This window comes from Rhinoraja longicauda, chromosome 15 (genome assembly GCF_053455715.1).
Source record: "Rhinoraja longicauda isolate Sanriku21f chromosome 15, sRhiLon1.1, whole genome shotgun sequence".
Lineage (NCBI taxonomy): Eukaryota > Metazoa > Chordata > Chondrichthyes > Rajiformes > Arhynchobatidae > Rhinoraja > Rhinoraja longicauda.
Genome location: NC_135967.1, coordinates 29,729,650 through 29,746,674, shown reverse-complemented (window position 1 = coordinate 29,746,674; position 17,025 = coordinate 29,729,650). Strand labels below are relative to the sequence as shown.

Below are 17,025 nucleotides of genomic sequence, written 5' to 3'. Positions count from 1 at the left end.
AGCACACTTTTTCCCAATGAAGATTCTTATTTATTTTACTAATTTACAAATTTTTTGACTTGGGGACAATTTTTGTTACAAGGTGTTGCAGCCAGGTTTTACTTCTAATATTAGATATCATCATGCATCTGACTTCACTATTTTTTGACAAGTGCTGATTGGAAATCTTTAAATTCTTTATCCTGGTAAATGGGAACATTCCAGTGTAAAGTAAAAATGAAAAATAAATATCAGTATGGTGTGCGTGTTTTAAAATCAATCATTTACAATTTAGATTTGGTGAGGTAATTTGGTGAGCAAATAAAACAATTTGCACTGTTTAATTCTATTGCTCGTATTTCACATTCGCAAACTGTAGTGAAATTACTCGTGCTATATTTATGTTGATAGCAACCAGTAATAGTTACATCATTAATATTCGAGGGGATATGATTTTTCTAACGGAGCTCCAAAGACCATGGGAGACAAGTGAGGGTTTGCAGTAATATTGGTTCAGATGACATCACTCCTCGTATTATCAGTCAAAATGAAAGGCCATTTATATCAAAAATTTAATATTTTTCGCACCACAGATGATGCCTGACCTGGTTAATATTGCCTTCATTTATTTTGCTGTTTGATAATTCCTTTAAAATTATATCACTATATTTTTTGCAGCAATGGAGACACAAGTGACTGCAGATGCTAGAATATGGAGCAAAAAACCCGAACTGTTGGAGAAACTCAGCAGGTTTTACAACATCTGCGGGGAAAGTGGAATTGTCAATGTTTCAAGTTGAGACCCTGCGTCAGTCACGATTTTCTGCAGTAGTTTTTTTGGTTATGCAACAATGTTTAGTGCAGTAATTGAAAAGCCATTTAACTTTCCTGGGCATCACTACTTAACAGAACCATCAAGAACTTCTAAAAGACATTCACAAATTCTTCAAAGCTCTTTTGGTGTCTCATCTACTTCCACCAAAGCATTAATGTCGATCACTTTAATATCCCCGAGATTCATGAATGAATGCATAAATTAGAAAATATCTAGAGCACTAGCCAATTGTTTTATAAAATGAAAAGTATTTACTTAGCTGAAATGTGTAATTTCCTATCCTGTGTAAACAGTCCACTGATAGAAACATAGAAAATAGGTTCAGGAGTAGGCCATTCGGCCCTTTGAGCCAGCACCGCCATTCAATATGATCATGGTTGATCATCCAAAATCAGTACACCGTTCCGGCATTCTCCCCATATAACTTAGCCCTTAGAGCTATATCTAACTCTCTCTTGAATACATCCAGATTTGTTGCAAGTGGCAAATAAGCAAAATGACTAAATGGCTAGTGCAGGGGTTCCCAACCTTTTTCGTCCCGTTTACCCCTGGCAACTTTTCGAAAGTAAATTTACCCCCCACCCTGTTTTGTTCAGTAATTTGAGTTTACGCTTCTACCATAATAAAGCAACCGACAAAGGGGAAATTTTAAGATACTGTTTTTAACATTATTATTTTAAGTTCAAACAACAATAATGGTAGGTGAAATTTACCCCCAGGTTACCCCAGGTTGGGAACCCTTGGGCTAGTGTAACATATTTTGAAATAATTTCCCACTAGTTTCTTCTTAGCTTTTTGAAGTTTATTTCCTTTAAGCCATGACAGATCCCCAACTATCTAATGCATACAATCATCAGTATCTCAGCAAATAGATTAATTACCCATTTGCATGGATGATGGTTAACAGAAAATCATTTACCTATGATTAAATAATGCATTTTTGGCCAACTGCATTACCATTCCATTCACATTTTCCAGTTGTGGATAATAATTAAGTGTAGATATTCTGGGCATTTTCACCTCACCTTAGTACTGTGGCAACTATACAAACGTAGCATATCTGCTGTTGGCCTAGTCAAGATTATTTAACATCAGATAAATGAGGGGTTGAGTTCTAGACTTTCCTAGCCTGTATTCATTTTTTTTACAAAGTGAGGTTGCAGCAAGTTCAGTGTCACAAGATTATATATCTATCTGTAACCATTAATTGCTGCTTTCTCAATCTGCAGGTGTGTACTTTGTCTAATTTGTGCTGAGTAAGCACATCCTCCTCTATTTTTGTAATTTTTAAATATATATTCAAAAGTAAAACCAAATACATTCACATCAGTTGCCAGGTACAGCTTCATTACCTCCAGAAAGATACTTAACTGTATGAAAGGTGATTTTTCACAACTGCAGGAAATTCCAAATTTCATTTTGTATTTAAAGTCTAAAATCTTAGACAATTAGTTGGTTCAGATTTCAGTTATCTCAAGTAGATGCACACCATCTCCCCTCCTCCCAAAGTTAAAATGTTCTTGAAATTTATACAAAACTGAGCAATTTTTATTTATAGGACTTAGACATTCATTATGTCCACGGGATACAAGGTGCATAAAAGAAAGCAAAAAAGTTAAAATTGAACATACCTGGTAATAACCTCACATTCATACAATTATTCAATGCTTCCACAGCTGTTATGCAAGCTTCTAAACTCTCAGGTATGGACAGATCACCAGTTCTTAAAGCTTCTTGATGTTCTTCAGCCAGGTCCAAATTGTCCTATTTCAACAACAATAAATATTATAAAAACAAACAGAATATTATGGTATATTAAATATGGTAATGTTAAATCATTTAAACCCTATGAAATAAAATATGTTCAGCTTAAACAATGCAACAAAGTATTCTTAAATCTAAGCCAAATATTGCATTACAACAAGAGGGGCGAGAAGGAATTGTGGTATTTCAAGATGCAACAAAAAAAAGGAAAACCATTTCTTGCCAGCAATCCTGCAAATAGAAAACAGATTAATGCTCTTCCTTTTCTTTTGAAACTGCTTACTCTACGCATCTCAATTGCATTCCCAATTTAAAATTGATTACTTTTGATAGTTTTCTTCATTCCTTAAATTATATAGTTTCACTATCTTCATAGACATGTTAAATGCATAAATGTTGTTGCCAGGATGTCAATTAATTGCTTCAAGTTTATATGAAAAATATGGAAGAAATGGAAAAGGGAAAATGGAAATCAAATGTGTCTCTAATACACATGTTTATTAAGGAAACAATCAAAAATACAGAACAAAGAATGAAGTAAAATCTTAAATTACGGATGAATACCAAGTGACTCAGTAGATTTAAGTACAGTACAATAATTATGATTAGATTTGAAAAATAAGTTCTCTCTTTGGCTAAACTGAGGTGATGCAAATGAAGACTGATTAGTTTCAAATGGTGTGGAATATATGCAGGTTTATGAATGAAACTATTCACAACCAAATATTGGTCAGCAGTCTCATTGGAAAAAAGGAAAACATTAGTTTAATTTATAAAATAAGAGCAGTCAAATTGTAGAAGAGAAATAGAGAAGACATGCTCTATGTACACTACTTTTATACAAGACCATGACATTGGAGCAGAATTAGGCGGTTCGGCCCATCGAGACTGCTCCGCCATTCGATCATGGCTGATCTATTTTTCCTTCTCAACCTCATTCTCCTGCCTTCTCCCTGTAACCTTTGATGCCCTAACTATCTTTCAGGCAATTTCTTTATTGGAAAAGGGCTGGAATAACTCAGTCGGTTAGGCAGCATCAAAAGTATACACAAAATGCTGGAGTAACTCATCGGAACAGGCAGAACTTCTGGAGAGAAGGAATGGGTGATGTTTTGCGTTAAGACGCTTCTTCAGAGGTCAGGCAGCATCTCTGGAGAACATCGATAGGTGACGTTTTGGGTCAAGAGTGCATGAGCTGTCACTCTTAGCAATAATGCCCAATTTAAATTGTCCAAAACACGCATTGTTTTCTTTCAAATTATTTAACCTTCCTGAGAAAGTATTTGAGGCCTCACTCATACAGAAATGAGCAGTATATATTTTGTCACATTACATGCTTTTGTGTTTTCCTATGCTTCCTATAAATTGTTACTTTAAAAAGTGATCTTTAAAAGACCACACGATGTAGCCCTTTTTGTCCACCTGTAAGTCAACATAGCTAGCTTACCACAAGAAAAATTACTTCCTCTAAAAGTTGTTGCTGATTACAATCAATGACTTGTAATTGATAATTGCTCTGGTGAATATGATCCATCTGTTCTTTAACACTCTGCAGCAGTTCTTCGTAGGTCTGAAGTGTCTGCTCAATGTTTCTCACATCAACAAGACTCACGTCAATCAACTCCATTAGGTCAGTAACCTGCTTCTCAGATACAATGATTGATCGTATGTTTGTCTGAAGGATAGACAAGAGGTTAAATAATCCTTAATATTCACTGTCAGCAGAAAAGTCACTTAGCTGCTAGCATATATTAAAGCGCAGTTATCTGATCTATACATTTTAGTGATAAAGTGTTGGTTGAATTCTATTTATGAACAACGTTTAGATTTTGACAGGGACTATTAAAATAATTGATTGATTTTACGATTAAGTTGGGCCTAAACATTACGATAAAGTATTTTTAATAAGTAAAATATCTTAGAATATACTAGGCATGTAATATTTTTAAATACTCCCATTGCTTGATAGTATACTACAAAAATATCATTCTGTTTGCAGTATTTTGTTTTTCAAAGCCATTTAAGGTTTCCCCATCACATCATTTTCCATGTCCACTCTATTTCTTTTTGCCAGATATGGTAGAATTATAGAAAGTAGCATATAGTATTTATCACAGAACTATGTCCACATCTGTAAATGCATGTAGCATCCGCCAAAGCCATTTTATTTCTGTTGCAATATAAGAATGTATCCGCTTTGAGTAATTGTGTAAGTAATTCAATAAAACAATCAAGTAGTAATTAAATTACCAAGCTACACAAAGGGCATATTGTGTTAACTAATAAATGAAAAAATGTACATCTCTTTAAAAAGTAAAACATTTCAGAAAGCTAATTATAACACCAAACCTGAGTGGAACATTCAGCAAAGTACATTAGGATTTTCAAATATATTACTTTTTAACGAGTACCTCATCTAATACATGGAGATCTTTGCTCATTTTTTCAGCAAAAGCTTCAGAATTAGAAATAGATTGATCAAACTGTTCCATGATTTTTTCTACGTCCAATGCCTCTTTTGGTGTGAGTACTTGATAAACATCAATTTCTTCTTCGTCCTCTACTTCAATAGGCTCACTTGTTCTCTCTTCAACTGGAGGACGCAAGCACTCTGAAATCCAATTATTTTGATAAAACTTCTTCATTAAACAAAATCATTCAAATAATTTCTCTGAAACTTGATGGTAAGAATAGGAAGGCCGATTATTATCTGAATGGTGTCAAGTTAGGAAAAGGGGACGTACAACGAGATCTGGGTGTCCTAGTGCATCAGTCACTGAAAGGAAGCATGCAGGTACAGCAGGCAGTGAAGAAAGCCAATGGGATGCTGGCCTTCATAACAAGAGGAGTTGAGTATAGAAGCAAAGAGGTCCTTCTGCAGTTGTACAGGGCCCTAGTGAGACCGCACCTGGAGTACTGTGTGCCGTTTTGGTCTCCAAATTTGAGGAAGGATATTCTTGCTATTGAGGGCATGCAGCATAGGTTTACTAGGTTAATTCCTGGAATGGCAGGACTGTCATATGTTGAAAGACTGGAGTGACTAGGCTTGTATACACTGGAATTTAGAAGGATGAGAGGGGATCTTATCGAAACATATAAGATTATTAAGGGGTTGGACACGTTAGAGGCAGGAAACATGTTCCCAATGTTGGGGGAGTCCAGAACCAGGGGCCACAGTTTAAGAATAAGGGGTAGGCCATTTAGAACAGAGATGAGGAAAACCCTTTTCAGTCAGAGAGTTGTAAATCTGTGGAATTCTCTGCCTCAGAAGGCAGTGGAGGCCAATTCTCTGAATGTATTCAAGAGAGGGCTAGATAGAGCTCTTAAGGATAGCGGAGTCAGGGGGTATGGGGAGAAGGCAGGAACGGCGTACTGATTGGGAATGATCAGTCATGATCACATTGAATGGTGGTGCTGGCTCGAAGGGCTGAATTTGAACTGACATACTGCAGTGCAACAATTAACACAGCCAAGTTGTTTACAGGGTAAGTCATGATTACTTTCGACATTGAGCTTTAAATTCATTGTACAGGTTATCATCACAACTAGTAATTTCAGCAGAACTAATATACATTTACATAGTGACTATTATAATTTCAGCAGACACTCTTATCAGCATATTTTGTATATTGCATCATTCATTCATTATATTGAGGTATGAGTAGAATACTCAATGCCTTGGTTGTTGTACAATTTGAACATCAAATATTACCTTGCAAACTGCAATGTTCCTTTTATAAATATCCAGGAAAATAAAGGGAAATTGGACTTCCAACAGTCATAAAACACAAGATACATGAAATTAAAGTGATGAGTGGAAATGATTGGGGGGGGGGGGGGGGGGGGGGTCGACCCCGTGACAGAAAGGGGACGAGTTGTACAGTTTGATAGCTACAGGGAAAAAGGATCTCCTGTAGCGTTCTGTACTGCATCTTGGTGGAACTAGTCTGTTGCTGAAGGTACTCCTCAGGTTGACCAGTGTGTCATGGTGGGGGGTAAGCTGGATTGTCCAAGATGCTCCGCAGTTTGAGGAGCATCCTCCCCTCCAAGACCACCTCCCATGAATCCAATTCGGCCCCCAGGACGGAGCAATCCTTCCTGATGAGCATGTTAATTCTGTTGGCGTTCACGGCCTTCGCCCTGCTGCCTCAGCACACAACAGCGAAGAAGATGGTACTGGCTACCACCAATTGGTAGAACATCTGCAGCATCTTATTGCAGATGTTGAAGGAGCAGAGCCTTCTCAAAAAGTACAGCTAGGTCTGTCCCTTCTTGTACAGGGCCTCAGTGTTCTGGACCAGTCGTTTACCGTCCAGGTAAACTCCAAGGTATTTGTACTCCTTGGTAAACTGTACATCCACACCATTGATGGAGGCAGGGGACAGGGGTGTTCCTCTCCTTCTAAGTCCACCACTAACTCCTTAGTCTTGTCGGTGTTGAGCTGCAAGTGATTCAACCCACACCACTCAAAGTCTTGACTACACCTCTGTATTCAGCTTCCTTCCCCTCACTGATGCAGCCCACAATTGCAGAGTCATCCGAAAACGTCTGCAGGTGGCAGGAGTCCGAATTATACCCGAGTTATAACTGCAGAGGGTCCAGGTAGGGTTTCACCCACGTTCGCAGGTGATTGAGCATCAGCCTCTCCAGGGACTTCATGATGTGTGAACTCAGCGCCACCAGTCTGTAGTCATTGGAGCTGGGACACGTCCTCGTTGGTACAGGAACCAGGCAGGATGTCTTCCACATCACAGGAACCCTCTCGCTCAGGCTGATTGAAGATATGCTAGAGAACACACAACTGGCTGCCACACGCCTTGAGTACCCAAGGGCTGACACCATCGGGACCCATGGCTTTGCCTGGGTGGAGTCTGATCAGCTCTTTCCTCACCTGTTTAGCCTTGATGGTTAGGAGCGACAAAGAAAGGGCAGAGGAAGTGGACTGGGGGATTGAGGGGGAGAATCTGTCGGGGAGCAGATGGGCAGAGGCCACTCCATCAAATCTATTAAAAACAGGTTTAGCTCGTTGGCCCAGTCCTGCTTGCTTTCCCTCCCCAGAGCACTGGTCATCTTGTAGTCTGTAATGCTCTTCATACCGCTCCACACATCCCTCATGTTGTTCTGCTGAAGTTTCAGCTCCAGGCTTCCTCCTGTAGTTGTCCTTAGCCTGTCATAGTCCTGCCTTCAGATTTTTTTGCACCTGTTTCACCTCCTCCCTTTCACCATTTCTGAAGGCCCTCTTCTGGTTGAGAAGGACCTTTATGTTATCCCTGTCACTATTAAACTGAGTTTCCATACAGGCTGGCTGGATGAATGGAAACAGCCTGCATTATCTGCTTCTGCCACTGCTCTGAGCCATGCTGCAGTAACATTTAGAGAGGCAATATAATAAATCTGAGTAGGTGTGACCTAAGCTTCCCTTTGTCCTGTTCAAGTCTGCATCTCAAAACTCTGGGTAAAGCTTGTTAAAATGTAAGTGGCATGATTAGTAAGTTTTTGATGACACCGAAATTGGTGGTGTGATAGTCAAGGAAATAAAAGTCTTGACCCGAAATGTCATCTGTCCATTCCCTCCACAGATAAGGCCTTATCCACTGAGCTCCTCCAACAGTTTGTTTTTGCTCAAGATTTTAGCATCTGCAAACTCTTGTATCTTCAGTGGGTCTTCAGTGAAAAAGGATCTAGATCAGTTGGAAAAGTGGACAAAGGAATGGCAGAAAAGGAAGTGGTGGTTCCAATTCCATTGTTAATAATGGCAGCCAAGAAGGCACACCTTTACTTCCTGAGAAGACGAAGTTTGGTATGTCTCCAGTGACTCTTACATATGTCTACACTTACATCTACTACACTTCATGCAGCCTCAAAAAAGCAGCCAACAAATCAAATACTGGTCCCACCACAATCATTCTTTTTCTCCCCGCTCTCATCCAGCAGAATATACAGAAGCTTGAAAGCACTTCCCACCAGACTCAGGAACCACTTCTTCCTCTCTGTTATCAGGCTTCTGAACAGTCCTTCCATAATCTAGAGCACTGGCCGATTTGCCTCTACCCCATTGAGGACATTGAACTATGTCTGAAAAACTGATGTACTACAATGCTGAGAACTATATTCTACAATCTGTATTTTTCCCTTTGCTCTATCTATTGTACTTTAGTTTCAACTGATTGTATCCATGTACGGTATTTCGGATCTGTTTGGATAGCATACAAAACATAGCTTTTCACTGTACCTCAGTACACATGACAATAATAAACCTAAATCTAATGCTAAGGTCCTGAATTGAGCAGCAATAATAAAACTGCATTTCCAGCTACATTCACCCATTTGTGCCACGTGTTTGATCTAATATGGCTCCCTTCTAAAATTCCACCATTACAGAAGCTTGTCTTAAGCCAAGGTACAAAATGCTGGAGTAACTCATCGGGACGGGCAGCATCTCTGGAGAGAAGGAATGGGTGACGTTTTGGGTCGAGATCCTTCTTCATACAGGCTTGTTTGTCTTAAGCAAATTCAATTGACTCCATGTAATATCATGAAATAGATGAGAGTAATGGATACAATAAAGGCTGGAATCAAACAACACACTGGCTGCATTACAGATGGTCTGCACTCCAGAACCAGTGGCGTTTCTATTCAAGCTATTCCCATGCAACAAAACCAGCACAAACCCAACTGCAGAATTGCAGTAGAAAGCAGGACAAGTCCAGTCTTGCCAACTACCATCCAATCAGTCCACTCTAAATCATCAGCTGGCGATGGAAGGTGACACTTATTCCTCGACCATATTGAAAACATTCCAACAACAGGATAAGGCTGAGACCGCCAGTGCCTCCTCTCGTGGCAAGGGTGAACTGCAGGTAGAAGCCATGTCTCCTCCTTTGAGGCTAGGTCTGAGCTGCCGGGACAAGCCGGAGATCGCTAATGCCACCATACATGTGCCCTCATAACAAGGGACAGCACCTCCATGCAGTCCTGGGCCTTCCTGCCACTGTAAATAAAACATATCACGTGACTTCACCCTATTGTAAGTTTCGGTGTTGTCACTGCCGAACCTGGTGTCGTCCCTGATGCCACAAAACCTAAAGTCCATTCTGGAACCTATTGACTGACTCTTTTGAAATGAGTCTTTAGCTTGACCTGTTAGATATTGTTGGGTCTCTACCACACAAGCTATAACCACAATATTGAAATACAGCTGTGCTATAAATTTTATAGCCCATTCTAATGATATAACCAAAACAAATTCATACATTTTAAACACACTCCATTTTACATCTTTATAATGTTTTTCATTAACAGGAAGTTAAAATAATGCATTTGTTGATTTTACCTTCTAAAATATGAGAACTGATGTTTATAAACTTAATTCTGCCATGCATATAACGTCGATTGAGCTTGAAGAAGCAGGACATAAGATTATTTTTCTCTCCTGAATTGCTGGCAATCCACTTGTATACTTTATCAAACTGCAAATCGAATTCAGGGTTATCCTATGAAAATAAAATAGAACATCAAAAGAGTATATAAATATACAAAGCTTTGAACAACAGTAGGTCTCTTGATTCCTCTGCCATTCCATAAGAACACGGCTGCTGCAATTGTAATTTTGACTTTGGATTTGTGCCTTCTGCTTTTGATCTTTCTCTTCATTGCTTATTAAGTATCCATGTTGTGTGGCATCTATTTTTCTGACTAAAGTGGACAATTATATTCCCATTTGCCAGATCGTTTATCATTCATTTAACTATTTATATTCCTTTGTAAACTCTTATGTCCTCTTCAGAACTTACTTTCCTATCCTACTTTCCTACCCAAGTTCAGTTTAACAAAACAAAAATAGTCCAGTTAACAGTATTTGATCTCTACTCCACAACCCCTAGAGAAAGTGTAAATCTGGACATGGAAGAATCCTTTGGGAAAATAGATTGCTAACCTGCCTGCAGTTATTATCAATACTATATATAAATCATAAATATAGGGACAAAATGTAGGAGAGCATGAAGGTTCAGGAAAGTACATAACAATAAAACTCTGCATAGGAATTAAAAAAAACACATTTCTTTAAGTTCTCCTATTATTCTGATTACCAATGACAAAGGAATACTATCATTCTTCTTCTACCTTATATGCATCTTTTCCATCAACCACAAGTAGATCCTCAAATGACCACCATGCCACCTGTTTGTACGCATCGCCTTTATCAGCTTTTTTAAATTTCACAAGGGAAGCTTGATATGGACGATCAGTTGAGACTACACAAGGAAATAAATGTAGAATCATTACACCTATTGGCAGAATTTAATAAAAACATCTATTATACTTGATTAATTTCTGTCCATCTGAATTTCACTTCATTTCGATCAGCAGGGGTAAAAGGTTACGCTTGGGTTTGCAAATACTTCTTCAGAATTTCTGCCCCTTCATTTTCAATGGTTAAAAATGGAGCTTGTCTAGTTTCATGGCATTCCTTTGTACTTTGGGCCTCAATGATAACATCTTAGATGTGGATACGTCTGCAAAACTGTCAAAAGGTGGAATACAATCCTAATATGGCCTGCAAGCTGATGGCCTTTGTGGAATTGTGAAGGTCACTGGAAATCTGCCAGTCAGGTTGTAGTCGGAACATCCTGTCCTGGAGAAGCATTTGAAAGAATTTTTAAAATTGTTCTTAATATTCTCTCAATTTATGTAAATATATTGAGCAGGATCTGCTAGCTGAAAAAGGCATCATTCCATATGAAAAATGAAATCATACTAAAATTCAAAGGACTTGGTTCCATGCTGTGTCTCGGCTAAGATTCCAGACCACAGCTGAAGAAGAGTTTCACTATCGCCATCACCATCTTTCAGATGAAGTATTAGTCAAGATCTTATCTGCCCTTTCAGGTGCACATAACTAATCCTATGGTAGTAGGTATGTAGGTTAATTGGCTGGGTAAATGTAAAAAAAATAAAAAAATTGTCCCTAGTGGGTGTAGGATAGTGTTAATGTACGGGGATCACTGGGCGGCACGGACTTGGAGGGCCGAAAAGGCCTGTTTCCGGCTGTAGATATATGATATGATATGATATGATATGATATTTCAAGAGGTCAGAAATGTCTTCCTCAGCAAATATTGACCCTTTATTAATATTGTACATTACCTACCTACTTTGCAGTTTGTTTTAATTTTACTTTGCATAAAATGGCTATGTTTCCTATGAAAAAAAAAGTAAATCCTAAGGTATTTCATGGATTATAAATGACTTGGAAGAGCCTGATATTATGAAAGGTGATAAAAAGTCCGTTTTTTTTTCATCCTGGAAAAAAAGGTTTCCTTTCATCCTGGGAAAAAAGGTGCTCAGTCCATAAAACCAAAACTAACTATTCTTCACAGAATCATTCTGGCCAAAAATAATCAAAACCAGATTTTTGAGAACTGTAAACTTCCAGGATTGTACTATTTAAAGAGAGGCATTAAAAGAAAAAAAAATGGCTGTTTAATAAATGTAATGCTGGTCTGTTGGGAAGGCCACGATGTTTGCAAGTCCAACAACAGACTCACAAAACCTACACTTTGTAGGTCTCATTGCTTAATTGGATTAAAGTTCAATATTTCTGACCATGAAATTCGCAGTCTCTCTATTTAGTTATACTTTAAATTAACATTCCTAGTTTATCTAGGATGATTACTTCATCCATAGACCAATCCACCTCAATGCATGCTAGACTAAAGCTTGCAAGCATTTTCTGTCAGGGTTCCCAAATGCTGAATATTTATGTGCTAATTAATTATTCTCCAACATAGGTCAATTACCTCGTTGTTGCAGCAGGAATCATTTTAAAGCAGCCAGCATTTGCCACCAATACTGAGAACTGAAAAGAACTTGGGGATTTCTATGCATGTACAAATTCATATGAATATCAGGCTCCTGTCAGTGATTCAGCGTGCCTTTATTACAGGCCAACCTCCAGCGCTCGCTGCTTCTGCCCCTGTAGACCCTCTAGGCCCCTCGGCTCGGGTTCTTCCCGCTGCTCCTCTCCCAGCTCGCTCAACCTTGTCCTTTCCTCCTCCTCTTCTCCCCCCTCCACCCCCCCCCCCCCCCCCCCCCCCCCGGTCGGTGGCCCTCTGCTTCTCGGCCTTGCTCTCCTGCCTGCCTTCCCAGCAGCGTTTCCCTTTCTCCCGCCAGCTGGCCAGACGTCTTTCCAGCTGCTTCTTGCGTCCGCGGGCTTGGCAGCCCTTCTCCCGGTTCCTCTTCCTCCGAAAGATCCTCCAGCTTCTTCCTCGTTTTTTGCAGTACAAAAATTGGCCTTTTGGCAACTTTTTAAAGGCAAGAATGTACCTGTTGCATGTGTTGGTAGTGTATGCTGTAAGCTGCCTTGTCCTCCAGATGTCTTGAGCGACTCCGTGCGGCACTCACTTTGCCCTGACGACCTTACGTGCAATCCCCTAATAGCTCAGACCCCAAGTCCTGGCAACATCCTTGTAAGTCTACTCTGTACCCTTTCCAACTTTACAACATCTTCCCTATAACGTGGTGCCCAGAACTGAACACAAAACTCTAAATGCCGCCACACCAACATCTTTTATAACTGTAACACGACCTCCCAACTTCTATACTCAACACTCTGAATGATGTAGGCCAATGTGCCAAAAGCCTTTTTGACCACCCTATCTACCTGTGACACTACCTTCAAGGAACTACGTACCTGCACTCCTAGATTCATCTGCCCTACCATTCACTGTGTAGGTCTTGCCCATGTTAGACTTTCCAAAATGCAACACCTCACATTTCTGTTTTAAATTCCATCAACCATTCCTCAGCCCACCAGGCCAACCGATCAAGAATCTGCTGCAAATTTTTGGCATTTTCTTCTTTGTACTCTTTCCAGATTATAATTTCTTTGTACTCTTTTCAGATTAATGAACTCCTTCTAACAAACCTGCACAGAATATCCAATTTCCACTATCTCACTTGGAAAAGCCTCCCACTTGACAGACATCCCTCTATCTACAAACAAGTCTTATCCAATTGACCTCTGCACGTTCCTGCCTAATGACACCAAAACACGCCTTGGCCTAATTTAGGACCTTCACTTTTGGACAAGTCCTATCTTTCTCCACCACTATTCTAAAGCTAAAAGAATTATGGTCACTGGTCACAAAGTGCTCTGCTGCTGACACTAGTCATTTGCCCTACTTTGTTCACTCAGAGGAGGTCCAGTGTTGGGCCCTCTCCAGTACGGCCCTCTAAATATTGATTTAGGAAACTTTCTTGGGCACATTCAACAAATTCCACCTTGTCCAAGCCTTTTGCATAATGGGTGACCAACATTATATTAAGGAAGTTAAGATCTCCCAATAATATTACTCTTATTCTTAGAACTAACTGAAACCATTCTGTACATCTGCTCTTCTAATTTCCAGACTATTGGGGGACCCAAAATTTTAGTCACTGCAAAGAGATTATCCCTCTTATTGCTAATTTCTACCCAATAGTCTCACAAACGATCCCCAAAGAATATTTTTCTAAGCGTTGTCGATATGTCCACCTCATCAAAAATGAGAACATCCCCTCCTCTCTTACTTGCACCTCCATCACACCTATAGCACGTACAGTGGAACATTGAGCTGCTAGTTGTGCCCTTCTTTCAGCCTTGTTTCTGTTCTGGTATAATGTCCTAGTTCCCTGAACTGATCCACACCAAGTGTTTGTCCACCTTGTGTTAATCCATTGATACATTGCAATTAATTCGGGTTATACTATGGGTCTTTCCTCTCTTTGCTGTGTTTCTGGCTGTTTTATCTACTAAACATGTTCTCTTTAACCACAGTATTTACCCCCCAACTTCTCAACTGCCTCATTACTGATCTGATATCCCATCTTCTTACAGATAACCATCAAATAATTATCCTCACCCGTGTCGGCCTAAAACCTGCCAGGATATGTGTTGCACTTCCTCTATTCCTGCTTTCCACCCCCCTCTCCCACAAACAGCCTGAGGAAGGGTTCCAACCCGCCACATTACCTATCCATGCCGAGATGACTTCAGGAAGCAGTACGCACACCCCAATATACTGAAGTCGAGATGGTTGAAGAGTTCCTTGGAATAAATATCACCAGCAATAGCCACGTCGAAGCGACGGCCAAGAAAGCACATGGCTAAGAAATCCTCTGCTCTTTTGTAGGCTTACTAAACTTAGGAAGTTTGGCATGTCCCTAACAACCCTCAACTTCTACAGATATGTCATAGAAAGTATTTTATTAGTATATACATCACAGCCTGGTTTGAGAACAACTGCACCGGAGACTAAAACCTTTGCAAAACATAAAGTGCTGGAGTAACTCAGCAGTTCAGGCAGATCGGAAATGGAGACATCTTGGTTCGGGACCCTTCGGACTTCAATGTGGGTCTGAAACAGGGTCCTGGCCCTGGCCCGAAACGTCGACTGTCCATTCCCTCCACAAATGTTGCTTGACCTACTTCGTTTCTCCAGCACTTTGTATTTTGCTCAATATTCCAGCATCTGCAGTGCCGTAATGTCTCCGACTAAACTTTAGATCGCACAATGCACCAGTTCCTCGCATAAACTTCAAATCGGATGACAATTCGCTGCTAAGTCGAGACGGACCTCCTTGCAAACTACCCAGCTCAGAATCACACAGCTCACGCACCTGCGGCACACAATATGCAATTTTTCCGCTTCTTTCCAGCTTTCCAGGCATGTACCAAGCCCAACAGTCTTTCTTCCTGCGGTGTGAAAAAATCCTTCTGCAACTGGTTCCGAATGGCGATCATGGCAGATGCAGAGGGGACAGAAACAACGTGTCTGGGTTCGCTTTCGCAAGAATCCAACTCAGGAACTCTCAGAGAATGAGATAACGGTCCATGGCAGAGACTAGTGCACACTGAGAGCGCAACCAGCGCGGAGAATTAAAAAAAACCTCAATATATGTTTTTTTGTGTGTCGTGGTACAAACAGAAATAAACCGTTTATTACTACACAAGAGCCAAGTTCCTGTCACACATCCGGCCTCGACCTTCACCAACTGACGGGCGTTCGCTGCCGACAGGCGCGCGAGGGAAATTCCGCGCGTGCAGCTCGGCCTCCCCACCGAGGCGACGGTGGGCGGCTCCGCCCTGACTGACACGCGTTGGCCTGGCGACTAACCGGTGGGTGGGGCAACGGAGAGGCAAGGAAGTGCGCACGCTCCATCTGTTCATTGGAGAGGCAGGGAAGTGCGCATGCTCCATCTGCCTATTCGAGAGGCAACAGAGAGCAAAGATACTCGAGTACCAAGATAGACCACTCGACTGAAAACCGTAGTAGGGCATAGGTAAATTTCAGCGCCATTTAGTAGGCAGATTCTGTGTGCTAGACTGGGCAGTGTTCATAACTGCGACTTCTTCGTATATAAAATGTTTGCAAACAATTATTTTTGTTCAACTTCTTGGATAAGTTGATAGTTGACATTTATAACTATTTCCTGAAGAGTTGCTGCTTCGTGATCTTTAAACTTTAATCTTTAAACGTCACCCATTCCCTCTCTCCTAGATGCTGCCTGACCTGCTGAGTTACTCCAGCATTTTGTGATACCTTTAAACTTTGGATGTTACTGATTGAATATTTGCACTAGAGATCCACTCTGTATCTGGCCAATTGATCATATTTAATGAACTGTAGGAAAATAACTGCAGATGCTGGTACAAATCGAAGGTATCACAAAATGCTGAAGTAACTCAGCGGGTCAGGCAGCATCTCAGGAGAGAAGGAATGGGCGATGTTTCTGCTTCAGACTGATGTCAGGGGGGCGGGACAAAGAAAGGAGGTAGTTGGAGACAGGAAGACAGTGGGAGAACTGAGAAGGGGGAGGGGAAGAGAGGGACAGAGGAACTATCTAAAGTTAGAGAAGTCAATGTTCACACTGCTGGGGTGTAAGCTGCCCAAGCAAAATATGAGGTGCTGTTCCTCCAATTTGTGGTGGGCCTCACTATGACACTGGAGGAGGCCAATGACTGAAAGGTCAGACTGGGAGTGGGAGGGGGTGTTGAAGTGCTGAACCACCGGGAGATTAGGTTGGTTAAGGCAAACTGAGCGAAGGTGCAACACCTGGAAAGACTGTTTGGGTCCTTGGATGGAGTCGAAGGGGGAGGTAAAGGGACAGGTGTTGCATTTCCTACAGTTGTTGGGGAAAGTGCCTGGGGAGGGGTGGTTTGGGTAGGAAGGGACAAGTGGACCAGTGAGTTATGGAGGGAATGGTCTCTGGAAAGCAGAAAGGGGAGGAGATGGGAAGATGTGGCCAGTAGTGGGATCCCGTTGGAGGTGACGGAAATGTTGGAGGATAATTTGTTGTATACGCTGACTGATGGGGTGGAAGGTGAGGACAAGGGGGACTCTATCACACTAGGGCATCAGAGATGTCCTCATTCTTTAGGAAACGGGGCTTCCCCTCTTCCATTA

The 17,025-nt window shown here is 40.8% G+C and overlaps 1 protein-coding gene across 1 annotated transcript in view; it reads right to left on the bottom strand.

The window, feature by feature from the left end:
• The window catches only part of LOC144600389 (exocyst complex component 1-like), a 37,969-nt gene extending 22,372 nt beyond the window's left edge, over positions 1 to 15,597 (bottom strand). The window contains exons 1-6 of the mRNA XM_078411973.1: positions 15,239 to 15,597; positions 10,703 to 10,833; positions 9,912 to 10,071; positions 4,990 to 5,189; positions 4,026 to 4,253; positions 2,446 to 2,578 (exon numbers count right to left, since the gene is read on the bottom strand). Coding sequence (XP_078268099.1) covers positions 2,446 to 2,578; positions 4,026 to 4,253; positions 4,990 to 5,189; positions 9,912 to 10,071; positions 10,703 to 10,833; positions 15,239 to 15,362 — 976 coding nt within the window. The 5' untranslated portion in view covers positions 15,363 to 15,597. The remainder of the gene's footprint in view (positions 1 to 2,445; positions 2,579 to 4,025; positions 4,254 to 4,989; positions 5,190 to 9,911; positions 10,072 to 10,702; positions 10,834 to 15,238) is intronic.
• Positions 15,598 to 17,025: the final 1,428 nt, after the last annotated feature.